General features: G+C 42.4%; 1 protein-coding gene across 1 annotated transcript in view; it reads left to right on the forward strand.

Annotated features, from left to right (window-relative positions):
- The window catches only part of VAT1L (vesicle amine transport 1 like), a 65,114-nt gene extending 50,742 nt beyond the window's left edge, over positions 1-14,372 (forward strand). The window contains exons 8-9 of the mRNA XM_062618282.1: positions 9,272-9,355; positions 11,352-14,372. Of these exons, the coding sequence (XP_062474266.1) occupies positions 9,272-9,355; positions 11,352-11,450 (183 nt within the window). The 3' untranslated portion in view covers positions 11,451-14,372. The remainder of the gene's footprint in view (positions 1-9,271; positions 9,356-11,351) is intronic.
- The last annotated feature ends 1,602 nt before the right edge of the window (positions 14,373-15,974 follow it).

Raw genomic sequence — 15,974 nt, forward strand, 5'->3', positions numbered from 1 at the left:
AGTAGCAGTCATTTTTCTCCTTCTTAGTAGCAGTGTTGTGCAGTGCTGTGGTTTTGACTGTCAGCCTGGGAACAGCGCTGATAACACCGATGTTTTTAGTTGTTGCTCAGTAATGTTTACTCTGACCAAGGACTTTCTGAGTCTCATGCTTTGCCAGGGAGTGGGGGAAGCTGGGTGGAAGCAGAGACAGGACACCTGACCGAAACTAGCCAAAGAGGTATTCCATACCACAGCACATCATGCCCCGTATATAAACTGGGGGCAGTTACCCGGAAGGGCTAGGTCACTGCTGGGGTCAGGCTGCGTATCAATCGGCAGGTGGTGAGCGGTTGTATTCTCTTACCTTATTATTTCCCTTATCATTATTATTATTGGTGGTAGCAGCAGTGATTTTGTGTTATACCTTAGTTACTGGACTGTGTTTTTATCTCAGCCTGTGGGAGTTACATTCTTTCCGTTCTCCTCTCCATCCCTCTGGGAGGGGCAGAAGGAAAGGGTTTAGGGGGGTGAGCGAGCGACTGTGTGGTTCTGAGTTACTGGCTGGGCTTAAACCACGACAGTTGTTTGTGGCGCCCAACATACGGCACAAAGGGTTGAGATAATGACAGATCTGACCAGATCATATTTGTGATACGCATTCATTGTTTTGGATTAATAGTCACTTGTCACAATGCTGATTTATTGGCCCTCAAGTCAAGTTGTTGCTCTTGACCTCAGAGTTTCAGAATGTTGTACCTCACTTACAGTTGGTATTTGCTGTGATAGTGTTTATTGGCTAGTTGCCTTGGGCTAAGGTTCTTGTTTCACTGTACTTCCTGGTAGTGATTTGTAATACAATAGACTCATTGATCATGAAACTGGCTTGCGTTCCCAGTGTGGTCATCACCTCTGTACTTTGGAAGGTATCTAATGGAAGTGTTTAGCACTTACACATCTTTTAAAAGACAGACTATGGACAACGTGGGCCCTCTCCAGAAGCTGGCTACCCTGGACTTGGAGAAGGCTGAGGTTCTTAATGACTTCTTTGCCTCAGTTTTCACTGGCAAAGGCCCTGACCACACCACCCAAGTCTTGGAAGGCAGACGCAGGGACTGTGAGAATGAAGACCTTGGGCCCACTGTAGGAGAGGATCTGGTTCAAGACTGTCTTGAGAACCTGAACGTGCACAAGTCCATGGGACCTGATAAAATCCATCCACGGGTCCTGAAGGAGCTGGTGAATGAAGTTGCTAAGCCGCTGGCCATCATATGTGAAAAATCATGGCAGTCAGGTGAAGTTCCCAATGACTGGAAAAAGGGAAATATAACCCCCGTTTTCAAGAAGAGGAAAACAGATGACCCGGGGAATTACAGGCCAGTCAGTCTCACCTCCGTGCCGGGCAAAATCTTGGAGCAGATTCTCCTGGAAGGCATGCTAAGGCACATGAAAAACAACAAGGTGCTTGGTGACAGCCAGCATGGCTTCACTAAGGGGAAATCCTGCCTGACCCATTTGGTGGCCTTCTATGATGGGGCTACAGAACTGATGGACAGGGGTAGAGCAGTTGATGTCATCTACCTGGACTTGTGCAAAGCGTTCAACACTGTACCACACGACATCCTTGTCTCTAAATTGGAGAGACATCAATTTGATGGATGGACCACTCAGTGGATAAAGAACTGGCTGGATGGCCACACACAAAGAGTTGTGGTCAGTGGCTCAATGTCCGGCTGGAGACCAGTAATGAATAGTGTCCCTTAGGGATCGGTGTTGGGACCGGTCTTGTTCAACATCTTTGTCGCTGACATGGAGAGTGGGATTGAGTGTGCCCTCAGCAAGTTTGCCGATGACACCAAGCTGTGTGGTTCGGTTGATACCCTGGAGGGAAGGAATGCCATCCAGAGGGACCTTGACACACTTGTGAGGTGGGCTGATGCAAACCTGATGGCGTTTAACCATGCCAGGTGCAAGGTCCTACACCTGGGTGGGAGCAATCCCAGGCCCAGCTACAGGTTGGGCAGAGAAGAGATTCAGAGCAGCCGTGTGGAGAAGGACTTGGGGGTGTTGGTTGATGAGAAAATGAACATGAGCCAGCTTCAGTGTGTGCTCACAGCCCGGAAAGCCAACCGTATCCTGGGCTGCATCCAAAGGAGTGTGACCAGCAGGTGGAAGGAGGTGATCCTGCCCCTCTGCTCTGCTCTCGTGAGACCTCACTTGGAGTATTGTGTGCAGTTCTGGTGTCCTCAACATAAAAAGGACATGGAACTGTTTGAACAAGTCCAGAGGAGGGCACGAGGATGATCAGGGGACTGGAGCACCTCCCGTATGAAGACAGGCTGAAAAAGTTGGGGCTGTTCAGCGTGGAGAAGAGAAGGCTGCATGGAGATGTCATAGCAGCCTTCCAGTATCTGAAGGGGGCCTATAGGGATGCTGGGGAGGGACTCTTCACTAGAGGCTGTAGTGATAGGACAAGGGGTAACGGGTTAAAACTTAAACAGGGGAAGTTTAGATTAGATATAATGAAGAAATTCTTTCCTGTAAGGGTGGTGAGGCACTGGAATGGGTTGCCCAGGGAGGTTTTGAATGCTCCATCCCTTGCGGTGTTCAAAGTTCGATTGGATAGAGCCTTTGATGACAGGGTTTAGTGAGAGGTGTCCCTATCACTAGATTGGAACTAGATCATCTTAAGGTCCTTTCCAACCCTAACTATTTTATGATTCTATGACCTTTTGTTTTCTCCTCAGGTGGTCAACCTATGAAGAAGACATTCCCTTACATTCCTAGCTCCCCCACCAGACTATTTACAGCATCATTTGAGAGTTCTGAGGGTTTTGAATGGCCTTTGGGTACCCTTGAGAGCTGCCTGTTGATTGTGGTGGGGATCACCATGTTGTAACACACACAGAGTGTGTTTTACCAATGCCCATTTTATTTGATCTCGAAAGTTAAGCAGAGTTGGGTTTGGGTCTTGTCTAGGGTTAGACGATGATATAGGAGGACCAAGAGATTTTCTCCGAGGCTGGACAGTCATGAGTGGCAGGGTGTGTGGGATAGTATAGGCAAGTATCTAGGCCAGTGGGCCCTTCCAGTGCTTTGGAACTTCACCACTAAACAAGTGCAAAATTCAGAAAAATTAGTAAAACACTTAAATGAGGTGCGTTGTCATTCTGGTCATACCAGAGATGTACAAATCATGGCAATGTGCTGGGGCTTGTCCTATGCTTACAGAGCCCTGTTCAACACTATCCAGCACCTTCAAAAGGAAAAAAAATGTCTCAGACAATGTCAACAGACAACACAGCTACTTCAAGTATACCAACACCAACCCCAGGGACAAGTACAGCAGCTACTCAAACTCTGATCGCAACAGACAGCACAGCTGCTGGTGCTACTCAAGCCCCAAGCGCAGCAGCTGCACCAACCCTGACAACAGATGCTGCAGGCACTCCAACCACAGTGATAATCACTGCAGCTAAACCAAAGGACCAATTTGTGCCACTTGTCGGTTGCTCCTGTACGCAAGGAGAAAAGCAAAAAGAGGCACAAAAAGCAACTTGTGCAGTGAAGAAGGATGCGCTTACTATACGGGACAGCATCTGATCAGGAGTTAGAATTACATGAATCAGAGGAAGAAGAAGAAGAAGAAGAGGTGACTTCTTGACCCCGGGCCTCAACCAAGCTACGGAATATGTGAAAAGATTTTACCTGTCAACCAGGGGAGCACATCATCACCTGGTTGCTTCGATGCTGGGCCAAGCAGCTTACGGTCACAATCTAGAAGGTAGGGAAGCCAAGCAGCTGGGATCACTTGCTAGGGTAGGGGGAATTGACAAAGCAATTGCAAAAGAGAAATGGTCCCTCAGCCTTTGGAGATGGCTCTTGGCAGCTGTGAAAGAAAGGTTTCCATACAAGGACAATGTTATAAGTTGTTTGGCCAAGTGGACTACTCTAGAAAAAGGCATCCAGTCTCTGGGGGAATCAGCCATTGTAGAGATGATCTATTGCAGGCCAGATGCTAGGAATGCACCCATGGATCCAGATGAAGTCAAATGCACACGACCCATGTGGTGGATATTTACACAGAGTGCACCATTATCATATGCCCGCTCATTGGCAGCAATAACCTGTAATGACGTAGCACCACCAACAGTGGATGAAATGATTCATAAACTCCAAGAGTTCAAAGACAATCTCACCCCTTTCATCATTTCAGCTGTGGAAAACTCCCAGGAGTTCAGACAATTGAGAGATGATCTATCTGATCTATCCAGCTTCTCATGTGTACCAACACACATCTCAGCTATTAACAAAAGGCGTCCTACTGCTCGACAGAGAAGATATAGGACGTATATGCCACAGGCCACCCTATGGTTTTACCTGTGGGATCATGGAGAACACATGATGAAATGGGATGGAAAACCTGCCTCAGCTCTGGAGGAACAGGTGCATGAATTGGAGAACAAAGGTCAAGTCTGATCATCCCATGAAAGCTGTGGCTTCAGTCTCTTCTGAGCAGGTTCCCAGATGGAGTGGAAGAGCTGATTTTAGTCCAGCTCCTGTGATAAAAGAAGGCTAATCCCTGTCTACAAGATGTAAGTGACCAATATTGTGATGACTATTAGAGGGGCCCTGCCTCCAGCCAGATGGAGGTAGGGGACAATTGGATATACTGGGCTGTGTGAATAAGATGGCCTGACATATCAGTCCCACAGAAGTATAAGGCTCTAGTAGATACAGGTGCACAGTGTACCCTGATGCCATCAAGCTGTCAAGGGGTGGAACCCATCTATATTTCTGGAGTGACAGGACGATCCCAAGAGTTGACTGTGCTGGAGGCTGAAATCAGCCTGACTGGGAGGGAATGGCAAAAGCACCCTATTGTGACTGGTCCAGAGGCTACATACATCCTCGGCATAGACTACCTCAGGAGAGGGTATTCAAAGACCCAAAAAAGTACCGGTGGGCTTTTGGTATTGCTGCTTTGGAGACTGAGGAAATTGAGCAGCTGTCCACCTTGCCTGGTCTCTCAGAAGATCCCTCTGCTGTGGGGTTGCTGAAAGTTGAAGAGCAACAAGTGCCAATTGCGACCACAACAGTGCACCGGCGGCAATATCGCACCAACCGAGACTCCCTGATTCCCATCCATCAGCTGATCCGTAGACTGGAGAGTCAGGGGGTGATCAGCAGGACCCGCTCACCCTTTAATAGCCCCATATGGCCAGTGCGAAAATCTAATGGAGAATGGAGACTAACAGTAGACTATCGTGGCCTGAATGAAGTCACACCACCATTGAGTGCTGCCGTACCGGACATGCTAGAACTTCAGTATGAACTAGAGTCAAAGGCAGCCAAGTGGTATGCCACGATTGATATTGCCAATGCATTTTTCTCAATTCCTTTGGCAGCAGAGTGCAGGCCACAGTTTGCTTTTACTTGGAGGGGTGTCCAGTTCACTTGGAACCGACTGCCCCAGGGGTGGAAACACAGCCCTACCATTTGCCATGGACTGATCCAGAATGCACTGGAACAGGGGCAAGCTCCAGAACACCTGCAATACATTAATGACATTATGGTGTGGGGTGATACAGCGGAAGAAGTTTTTGAGAAAGGGAGGAAAATAATCCAAGTCCTGCTGAAAGCCGGTTTTGCCATAAAACGGAGTAAGGTCAAGGGACCTGCACAGGAGATTCAATTTTGGGGAATGAAATGGCAAGATGAATGTCACCAGATCTCCACAGATGTGATCAATAAGATAACAGCAATGTCTCCACCAACCAATAAGAAAGAAACACAAACTTTCTTGGGTGCTGTGGGGTTCTGGAGAATGCACATCCCAAATTACAGTTCAATTGTAAGCCCTCTCTATCATGTGACCCAGAAGAAGAATGATTTTGACCGCTGGATGGCTGGAAACATACGCGGTGCCCCACGCCACTGCCCGGAACACTATCCTGGGCCTTCAGAAACAAATCTTGTGGTGACGCGGCACCCTAGAGAGAACTGAGTCAGACAATGGGACTCATTTCCAGAGCAACCTTATAGACACTTGGGCCAAGGAGCATGGCATTGAGTGGGTATATCACATCCGCTACCATGCACCAGTCTCTGGGAAAATCTACACTGAGAGCAATGGGTGACGGGACTTTCAGACATCGGGATGCACATTTACCAAAGGCCACCTGGTTGGTCAACACCAGAGGATCTGCCAACAGGGCTGGCCCAGCCCAGTCAGAACTTTTACATACTGTAGAGGGGGATAAAGTTCCTGTGGTGCACATAAAGAATTTGCTGGGAAAGACAGTCTGGGTTATTCCTGCTTCAGGTAAAGGCAAACCCACTCGTGGGATTGCTTGTGCTCAGGGACCTGGATATACTTGGGTAATGGGGGAAAATGGGGAAGTCCGATGTGTACTTCAAGGGGATTTGATTTGGGGGGAAAACAGCCAATGAACTCAATTGTATGCCGTTGCCTGCTGTGTAGCACTTTTATAGCCCACCAGGTAGATATCATCAGGCCACCAGCGCCTGGCCCTGACTTCCCTCTGACTATCATCCCAACAGAGAATGACGAAACCAGACAATCTCAGCAGTGACCTGACAAATTCCATGGGGTCAGCGGCAGGCACCAATCCAACACTGCACACAGCCTCTCCTGCTCTGAAAGACTGTTACCAAGAGATGGAGCCTGATATCATGGACCGAATGAACTCAGCAGCTTTATAGGGATTAGTCCATGCACTAAGGAATGATATCTCTCTTTGTGAGTGTGTGGATGTACATATATATATATATATATGAGATGAGAGTGATGGCATATTGAAAAAATGTGGGATCTGAGCATGACATGGATGGTATGGAATAAGGGGTGGATACTGTCCTGGGTTCAGCAGTAGCACTCATTTTTCTCCTTCTTAGTAGCTGGTGCAGTGCTGTGGTTTTGACTTTCAGCCTGGGAACAGCGCTGATAACACCAGTGTTTTTAGTTGTTGCTCAGTAATGTTTACCCTGACCAAGGACTATCTGAGTCTCATGCTCTGCCAGGGAGGAGGGGAAGCTGTGAGGAAGCAGAGACAAGACACCTGACCCAAACTAACCAAAGAAGTATTCCATACCACAGCACGTCATGCCCAGTATAGAAACTGGGGGCAGTTACCCGGAAGGCCTAGATCACTGCTCGAGTTTCGCTGGGTATCGGTCAGTGAGTGGTGAGCGGTTTTATTCTCTCCCCTTGTTATTTCCCTTATCATTATTATTATTGGTGGTAGCAGCAGTGATTTGTGTTATACCTTAGTTACTGGACTGTTCTTACCTCAGCCTGTGGGAGTTACATTCTTTCCATTCTCCTCCCCATCCTCTGGGAGGGGGAGAAGGAAGGGGTTGGGGAAGTGAGCGAGCAGCTGCGTTGTTCTGAGTTACCAGCTGGGCTTAAACTGTGACAAGATGTTATATCAGCTCTTCAAACCTTTTTTTCAGAATTTTAATATATTTTGCATTTACAAGCTACTTACAAGTGTCCTGGAAACACCTCCTGAACCTTTCTCCAGAGTCTTACATTTGGTACTGTGCATGTAAAATGCAGGGAAAGCACATTTTCTCAAATTTGCGTTGCTTAATGTGATATGATGCAAATTAAAATGAAAGTTGCATCCACTGCTTTCCACATGAAGTTCTGGTAATAACTTTCAGTGGACAGGCAAGTGTGTTCGCTGATTTCTCCAATTATGCCACATACAGGTTGGTTATGCTGTGCTCTAGACTCCTAAAACCTTGATTTTGGCTAATAAGAGTAATAAAAAGTAATAGAGCTGCTGCTTCTTCAGGGTCTTTTTTGGATATTCTTAAAAGAATATTGTCCATTGTGCAGAACAAGTCTTACAGAATAGTTAGGTATTGTTTATACTGTAAGGGAAATTCATAAATTAGAGGTCAACATTCTATCCAGTGTCAGACTGTGTTTTCTGAGGTTAATTTGCAATAATGCCCTAACTTAGGTAGTCACTGTGGTTTCCAATCCATTTTCTCGTCTGTTCTAACGTTTTTTTAACTCAAGTCTGGTGTTTACTAATTGAAGGAACCACTTTGCAAAATTAAGGTTGTAATACTGAGTTCACTGCAGTCGGCTTTCAAAATAAGGCTAACAGATGGTAAAGACATTTTGTGCACAGCATCCATTAAATTTAATTGGAAGTTAAAATCTGTGTTTACTTAGTATCTTTAAAAATCTCATACCTCCTTCTGTGTTAGACATTCAGTAATTGTCTTAGGTGTCTGGACCCCAATTCAGGCTTTTAAATATATTGTGGGACCCACTTGTTCCCAAGTCAGCATATAGTTTCAAACTTCTGTACCATTATTCTTAAAATATTCAATAGAACTATGTCACAGATGGTAGATCCTGTTAACATAAAACTGTTTCTTGTCTCAACAAACCCTGTTATGCCAGCAAAAATTAGTGATCTGAGACAGTACTTTTTCAGTTCCTGAAGTTTCCCACCATGAAAGTGAGGGAAGTCTTGACATCTTCCAGTTTTCAGTGATTTAATGCTGGTCTGCATGCTGCACCCTGAACGTTCATTGCAATGCACACACTATTTCAATTCATCAACACTGAGCTCTCATGAGTTTTGAAATGTCATACATCAAAATAAATTCATCTCCAGTGCACTAGTAAGAAGTTTTTGTTCCTTTCTTGCATGTGCTAATTGCAGCCAGCTGTTAAATGTCTAGTCTTAGTGGTATCTGTAGGACACTACTTATTTAAAATGAAACAAAAAGGTGGAAAAAAGAAGGAAAGAAATGCGCCATTGCATTGCATTAATCACAGCCACTGCCTGGGTATGACATTCCCTCTATAGGAATGAAAAAGTAATGAATGGGAAATTATCAAAGGTCAATTAGAGAAACATTTCATACTTTCAGTGAAAGTAGTATTTGTGGATAAATACTGTGCAAGGAGAAAATCTAATGAGCAACCTCTAAGGATTAACTCCCTGAGCCTGTATTTCTCTCTTCACCTCAACTAATCATTACTTTTGTACTCCATTAACATTATATATGTATTATGCTATTCAGAAACTGTCATCAAGACTCATATCCCATTTTGACAAATACAATGCAAAAATCAGGCCTTACAAATTGTCTGAAAAATGTGTAACTATTAATTTTGTTTCAAGCAGCTGTTTGAATGACTTTGCACATAACATGCCTTAAATATTGCTGGTTTTGGAAGGAAGGAGTTCAGGATTCTCTTAGTCTGTACCTGAAAATTATCAATAGCTTATCTGTCTTTCAGGTGAAGGAAGCCATGCAGAGAATCCATGACCGAGGAAACATAGGGAAACTAATTCTGGATGTGGAGAAAACACCCACTCCTCTGGTGAGAGCAAAGCACTATGTACACGGTGTACAGTCACAGAGGTTAAAACATGGTGGGGACTTTTGGAGACATGTCCCGTATGATTTTGGTTGTATACTGTTTTCTTCTAAATCCACAGCACCTAAATACAACCAATATTAATAATTTGTATACTTAACACAAAGTGAAATGCAACTGTCATTCCTAGAGTCCCAGAAGTCACTTTTCTGTACTGAATGGCTATCTGCCTCTGTGAAACATGTCAACAAGTGTTAGATCAGGATGAAACCACTACATCTATTTCTGTCCCTGTGATAGGAAACAAATAGACATTTCACGTAGTGCAAAATTCCTGTATTGATAAGTGAATTGAACAGAAAAAAGACACAGTCAGCATTACTGCAGTATACAAACGCAGAAGTGCTGAGTCCCTCACATAAGTCAGAGTATAGTTTTGGTAGAAATGTCTTGTAATTTTTTATAATATATGAAGAAGCACAATATATAAGTACTCCCTTCTAGAAATGGTCTGAAGGAAGATAGTTGTGCTGGAGCTCTGATCCACTGCATTTGGAGCACTTGACATGGCACTGAAACATTAGAGAGCAGTAGTAAAAGGAAGTCAGACTCATGCCTACATGTTCACTGATGATGTAGGGAAGAACAGTAAAGGAGATAATGAAAATCTGATTTCAGATCTATACTGATGTCTCGAGTTTGCTTTCAGACTTGGGATAGCTTCTGTTTCAAAGGAACAGAAAAGAACCTGGAATTACAGTTAAGCTCTTAGTTGTGCTTCCTCTGAAACTGGCCCCAGAAATCGTACAAAATCATTGCAAGGGAAAAGAAAGCTTCTGGGACCTCACATGCGGAAACTGGGCATTATTTTGCAGCTGAATTGTATCTGGAAACTGTAAACAAGAATCCGTAACACAACATTAACACATTTATTCCACATGTTCTCTTGATACTGTATATTCACAATAGCCATTGGTTAAAAGGTGAGAACAAATTTGATGCACTTTCACTCAAGTGTGTTGATTCAAATATGTGGGTAACTTCAGACCATTGCTTTTCCCCATTAAAATCAGGTTCTGTTTATTTCCAGCAGAGACTAGTAACCAAACAGGAAACATACAATGTCACTGCATTTCTCTTTAAAAAGTAAATGGGCCATTTGCTTAGTTGGTTTTGAAACAGTTATAAGCTAATACAGGAGTCTTATTGTGTCCTAAAAGAGGTAATGTTGGTGTATAAGAGAATTCAGTCATACTAATCTATGCTGTTAAACATTACCACCTGTCCAATTTACACTTTGGTTGTGCCTCCAGAGACAGCATGAAGTACAGGAGAGTTTTGCACCTTTACACAGCTTATAATAAATATTCATCACATGTGAAAAAACACAATGCTCTCCTTAAATACTGTCCTGAACTACAAGTTTCTGCAACTGCTTAGTACCTGTACAGGCATCTTCAATAAAACCACAGACATGCAGTTTCTACCTACTCCCATACGATCCAAAATTTGCACTGCCATGAGTATATTGTGCCAGCATCTACAGATCCACTGCTCTGGGTTTTCATGACACTGTGCCTTCATATGGGGCTAGATCCCATCCATTAGCTGGCATTAAAGAGCAGTGTTACTGAAAGAGTGGATGCAGGCATTGAAACCAGAGGTCTGACACATTCTGTGAACTTCCTACACAGTTGTATTTCCTATGCCAGACCCTCAATATCAGTACAAGTGCACAGATCTACTTGTGCAATTGTCCTGCAGAGCAGCTTTCTGTTACATAAATTCAGCTGTGAGCAGTGGGGGAATAGCTTACAATTATAGCTGGAAGTGGTGTAGTGGCCAAGAAAAGTTTTACACAAGCAGAATGTTTATTTTCATGTTGCAGCCGTAGCTTCTTTCATTTTTAAAGTCACTCTTTCAAATGAATCAAACTGAAATGAGAATGAATGAACCAGTGTGAAAAGTACTCAGATGTCTGTCATCTTTCATCCTACAGATGGCCAATGACAGCACAGAGACAAGTGAGGCTGGAGAAGAAGAAGAAGACCATGAAGGGGATAATGAGAACAAAGAGCGCATGCCATTCATCCAGTAACAGCCAGAGGTGGTGGAAGCAGACAGATTGGGGAAGTAGAAGGGAACAAGTCTGGGAAATTATTCTGTGCATCAGTGAACAAATGCTGTAGTACAGTATGTGTTGTATTTGTCTGCAGTCAGCTGAGCTATGAGCTGTTGATCATTGTTGTTTTGAACTCAAGTGCCATTCTCATCCAGTGCAGTATTATGACATTCCTGTGTGATACCAATTTCCCTGTAGGAGTCCCATGGATTTTTCTGTTCTGGTTTAAAAGTCTTATTAACTTACTGTGTAATTTTAGATGGGCATCCTTCTCATGCAAATTCCAATGTTTTGTGTACGGTTATTTGGGAAGTTTTGGCTTTTTTTCCGCAAGTTGGAAAAAAGAAATTACCCACTTGCTGTCTGGGAGATTATAGTAACTGGAGGGAGGATTTTATGTTTGAGGATTTTCAGTGTTAAAATAGTTTTCCTTTTATGAACCACAGATGAAAGTTGCAAAGAAGAGGTTTCATTTTCCTCAGTCATGCTTTATCATGTCTTAAGCAATCCTATCTTCATTTTCAAAAATATCTCATTTAGAATTGTGGAATCTGAAATTGGGCAAGAAACCATTAATTGAGAGACTTTAATTCATATTGTATAATCACGTTAGTCATCAGCACTAGTAATTAAATACTTCATTCTGAGTGCCAACTTGTCATGCTTTCCTGTTGATCTGAGCCATCACCCCGTATGTTACAGGCAAAGAAAAAGGACAGTGAGCCACTATTTTTAGACCCAGAACGTTAATTGCTTGTAGCGGTTGGTATTGTTATTGACAGATCAACATCTTTTGCCAAGGGCACGCTGACTCTTCTGTGCCCAAAATACAAACCAATTTTAAATCTCATTTTTAAATCATACTGGTAAGGATTACTCATCAGTATGGGGAAAGAACTGCTCTGAAATTGCTAATGTGTTGATTAACTATCAAGCTGGAGCTGAGCTCCTACAGAATTAGGAGCTGTTAAAAATGAGTTTTAGGCCTTAATCCCATCAGAAATTATGCACAGGGATAACCTTATCTAGATAAGTAATTCCATCAGAAGCTCTGCTCCATATGTAAGTTATGTTTGTAATTATTTGCAGGATCAAGTATTCAAAGACCAGCTAGTCTTATCTACCTCCCACTAGTGGAAACTATATATCATGACAAAAGTAAATCTTTTTTCCATGTCTTTCACCTATCAAAGCAGCAGCTACTTAGGTCCTCAATTGTTTTGTTAAAACAATTCTAAAATGACTGCAGTCACCTACAATAGAAACAGGAATGTCAGAGATCTTATTTAATGCCATGTATCTTTCTTTGAATTATTTGTTTTCTTCTTCTTCTTTCAAAAGAAAGTATTTTCCCAGGCACGGTTAGTTATTCACCTAAATCTAGAAGTGTCCTGTAGTGATAGAAGTTAAAAACTAATACAGAAAAGTGGAGCAGGAGGGCTCCTGAGGCTTTTCTTAAAGTGAAAAGACTTGTGGGTCTGGATGACTTTTAGGTGTGATTTAAGAAGGGTCTTGTTTTTTCTGTTTGTTTCATCTTCTTGAGTATTAATGTCCATCTCCTTACACTGTACTCATAAAGTTGCTGTTCTAATACCAGATAATTGTGCAGAATGTTTGTCCAGAAGGATTTTCCCTTGGGTTAAACTCAGAAATATTGAGAAGAAATAACTGTGGAGAAAAATGACAAAAGAGCTTTTGAAATATTAACTGAACCAGAACTTTAGTTTTCTCTAGATGTTGATACAGAACTTCACTATAATTGATTTCTTTTCAACTTGAACTTGCTTGCACTTCCAGTGCCATATCAGGCCCAAACAGGACTTTTATTCACAGAAAAAAATGCATATTCGGTGAGAGTTTCCATGTGTTGGGCTTGACAGTTGGGCTTTTAAGAAAGACCATTAAGTTTTCACGACTCATAAGCTAACAATGGTAGGAAACATGGCCAGTTTTGTTTTGCAGCTAGTGTAATTATGTCCTGCAACAAACCTTAACATAACTAGAAATTTTGATTTGACGCCAAAGTGAGCAATATTGCTGGTGACCTTAGAGCTGGCAGTAAAGTGGCATTCTCAAGGCCTTAAATTAGTAGGGCAAGCAGAATAGCAAATCCATTCTTCTGTTGTAAACTGTGTTATAGTTGGCTCTACACTTACATTACCCTTTGAGAGAAATAAAGATGGGTGATCTTGGACATGGCCACAGACATCATAGAGACAACAATCAGGTGAAATCATTTTTGCTAGTTCTTTCTGGTTTTGTTAGCAAGGCAAGAATACTCTTCATGCTGTTCCATACCAATGATAGGGCCATTTTCTGATCAGTAGAATGTCAGGTAATTGCAGTGAGTACAAAGGAATACTTCTGGATCTACCCAAGTGCAACACAGATAAGCACTACCATCATCAACCTAAACTCTACTCTGTCTTTTACTGGTATAAACATGGCATATGTGAAGGTTACTACTGAAATGAATGGAAATTTTCCAGGTGTCTGTTCTAGAAGCAGGATTTGTGCTAGCAGAATTTGGCCCACAAGTCCTAAGTACCTTTTAGAATACCACAAACAGTAGTATCGCATCTGAAGTGATAGAGGGCACACTATCCAAAATGATGATGCTGAGACTTGTTACTGAGACAGCAAATGAAGGTTTGTGCTTACTACTGACAGTGTTTTTCAACAACTTGTAAGACAATTGGATCATTTCTTCAAGTGAAACAAATTATTTACAATTTGCCTTAAAGGAACTGTGAAAGCTTTTCTTTAACTTAAGCCTGATTGAAGTGAACTGAAACACTGTTTAATTGTATTTGTTGCTTTAGAGCTTCTGTTATATTGTGCCTACAAAGCAAATTATGTTTACATAAAAATATAAATAAAATATGGAGCATAGCATTACCCTTGTCTTACGTGTTTTATTCTAATATTATGGTCACATTAGGGAGCTCACTTGGAATTGGTTGAGAGGAAAATTTGAGGTCTTATTTTCCATTTTTGTCATTGAGGAATATACACATTTTTAGTTGCTTTTTGTTACAGAGTACATCAAGGTTAATAAAATGGCTGAGTGTGCTACTTTAAAGAACATTATAGATATAAAATGATAAAAAAATGGTGGATGTTACAGTCTAAGAAATTGAAAACATTGTATAAGCACCATTCATGAAGTGTTCAGAGAGGTGCACTTTTTACAGATAGAAACTGTTTTCCAGAATTAGAGCACTCAGATTGTACTGGGAGATGAGTTGACTCACAAGTTACCCTCAGAGAGGCAGTTCCTTGCCGAAATGAAGACACTTTAAGGGAATAATCTTAAAATAGGATCCAAAACAGCCACCATCAAATTAGCTAATAATAGAAAGCAGGAGGACATGACTGAATAAAATCCCACTTTCCCTAGGCCTTGATCTTAACTCAAGGATGCAAGGAGGCTTGCCCCTTTTCTGTCAAAGAACTGCTTCCAGCTACCAAACCTTACAGTTCATCTCAAGCCTGTATTTGAGTACATGGCTTTAGAGGTCTCCCTGCATGAAGGAAGAAATTATTCAAGGCACTTTAGTTTAATATCTAAACAAAGAGGAAATATTTGTTTTGGCTCATTCTAGTTAAGCAGGACTTGTTCTAAAGCCTGCAATGTCCCTGGAAAATGTCACTTCAGTAGTCACAGCATCAGCTCTATAATCTAAAAGCTCATATGAACAGTAGGCTGATTGTGAAGAGGAGAAGAGTAAATTTCTGCCCTCTGTTTTCAAGTCTTAATAAACAAATAATGATCAGTGCATTGCTAATCACAAGGTCAGGATAAGGCTGAAAGGAAATAGCCATAGCCTTTTGCAAACTCTCTGTGATTACAAGTAAAGCTTTGTTTTTTGTCAGCTTTCCCACTGGGCCATTTACACTCTACTGTCATACCATCTCACACACAGAGGCTGCTACCAGGCAAGCAGTGATGCTGAAGGATGCCTTTCTGTGTCATCTGACCAGATAAAATACAAAATCATCCTAGGATTGAAAGTAAACCCGAGTCTCATCTCATCCTCCATTTAGTGCTTCCCCTCTCACTTTCTATGAGCTTAGTGATTAATCTTAGTTGTTTTCTGTCAGGAAAGATTCTTTTAGTATGTCCATGATTGCCAGCACACAATATGCTTCAAACCTCCATCTCCTAGAGAACCATGCAGTTTATCCCCCTGGCAGCACCCAAGTCCCTTAGTGTGAGCTAGTGTTTTGTTTCACTGCAGAAAGAACCAGAGCAATCAGCACACTATAATTGCTGCCTGAATCAAAGCACCTTTTTTCCAAGTAATTTGTAACATCTAGGCAAACAACCTGATGTTCTCCTTGGAGAGAACAGGTTAGAGTATAAATGCAAATGTAGCTTTATCTCCTCAGACTGAGCTGTTGTGCTGATTGATTATGCTCGATTGATCCTAAGCCATTCCTTTCATGTTTACCTGGCCTATGTCTGTCACATACTCTAGCAGCAAATGGCATGGTTTT

Source organism: Pezoporus occidentalis, unplaced genomic scaffold (genome assembly GCF_034315485.1).
Source record: "Pezoporus occidentalis ecotype Australia unplaced genomic scaffold, CSIRO_AGI_Poc_V1 ctg20, whole genome shotgun sequence".
Taxonomy (NCBI): domain Eukaryota; kingdom Metazoa; phylum Chordata; class Aves; order Psittaciformes; family Psittacidae; genus Pezoporus; species Pezoporus occidentalis.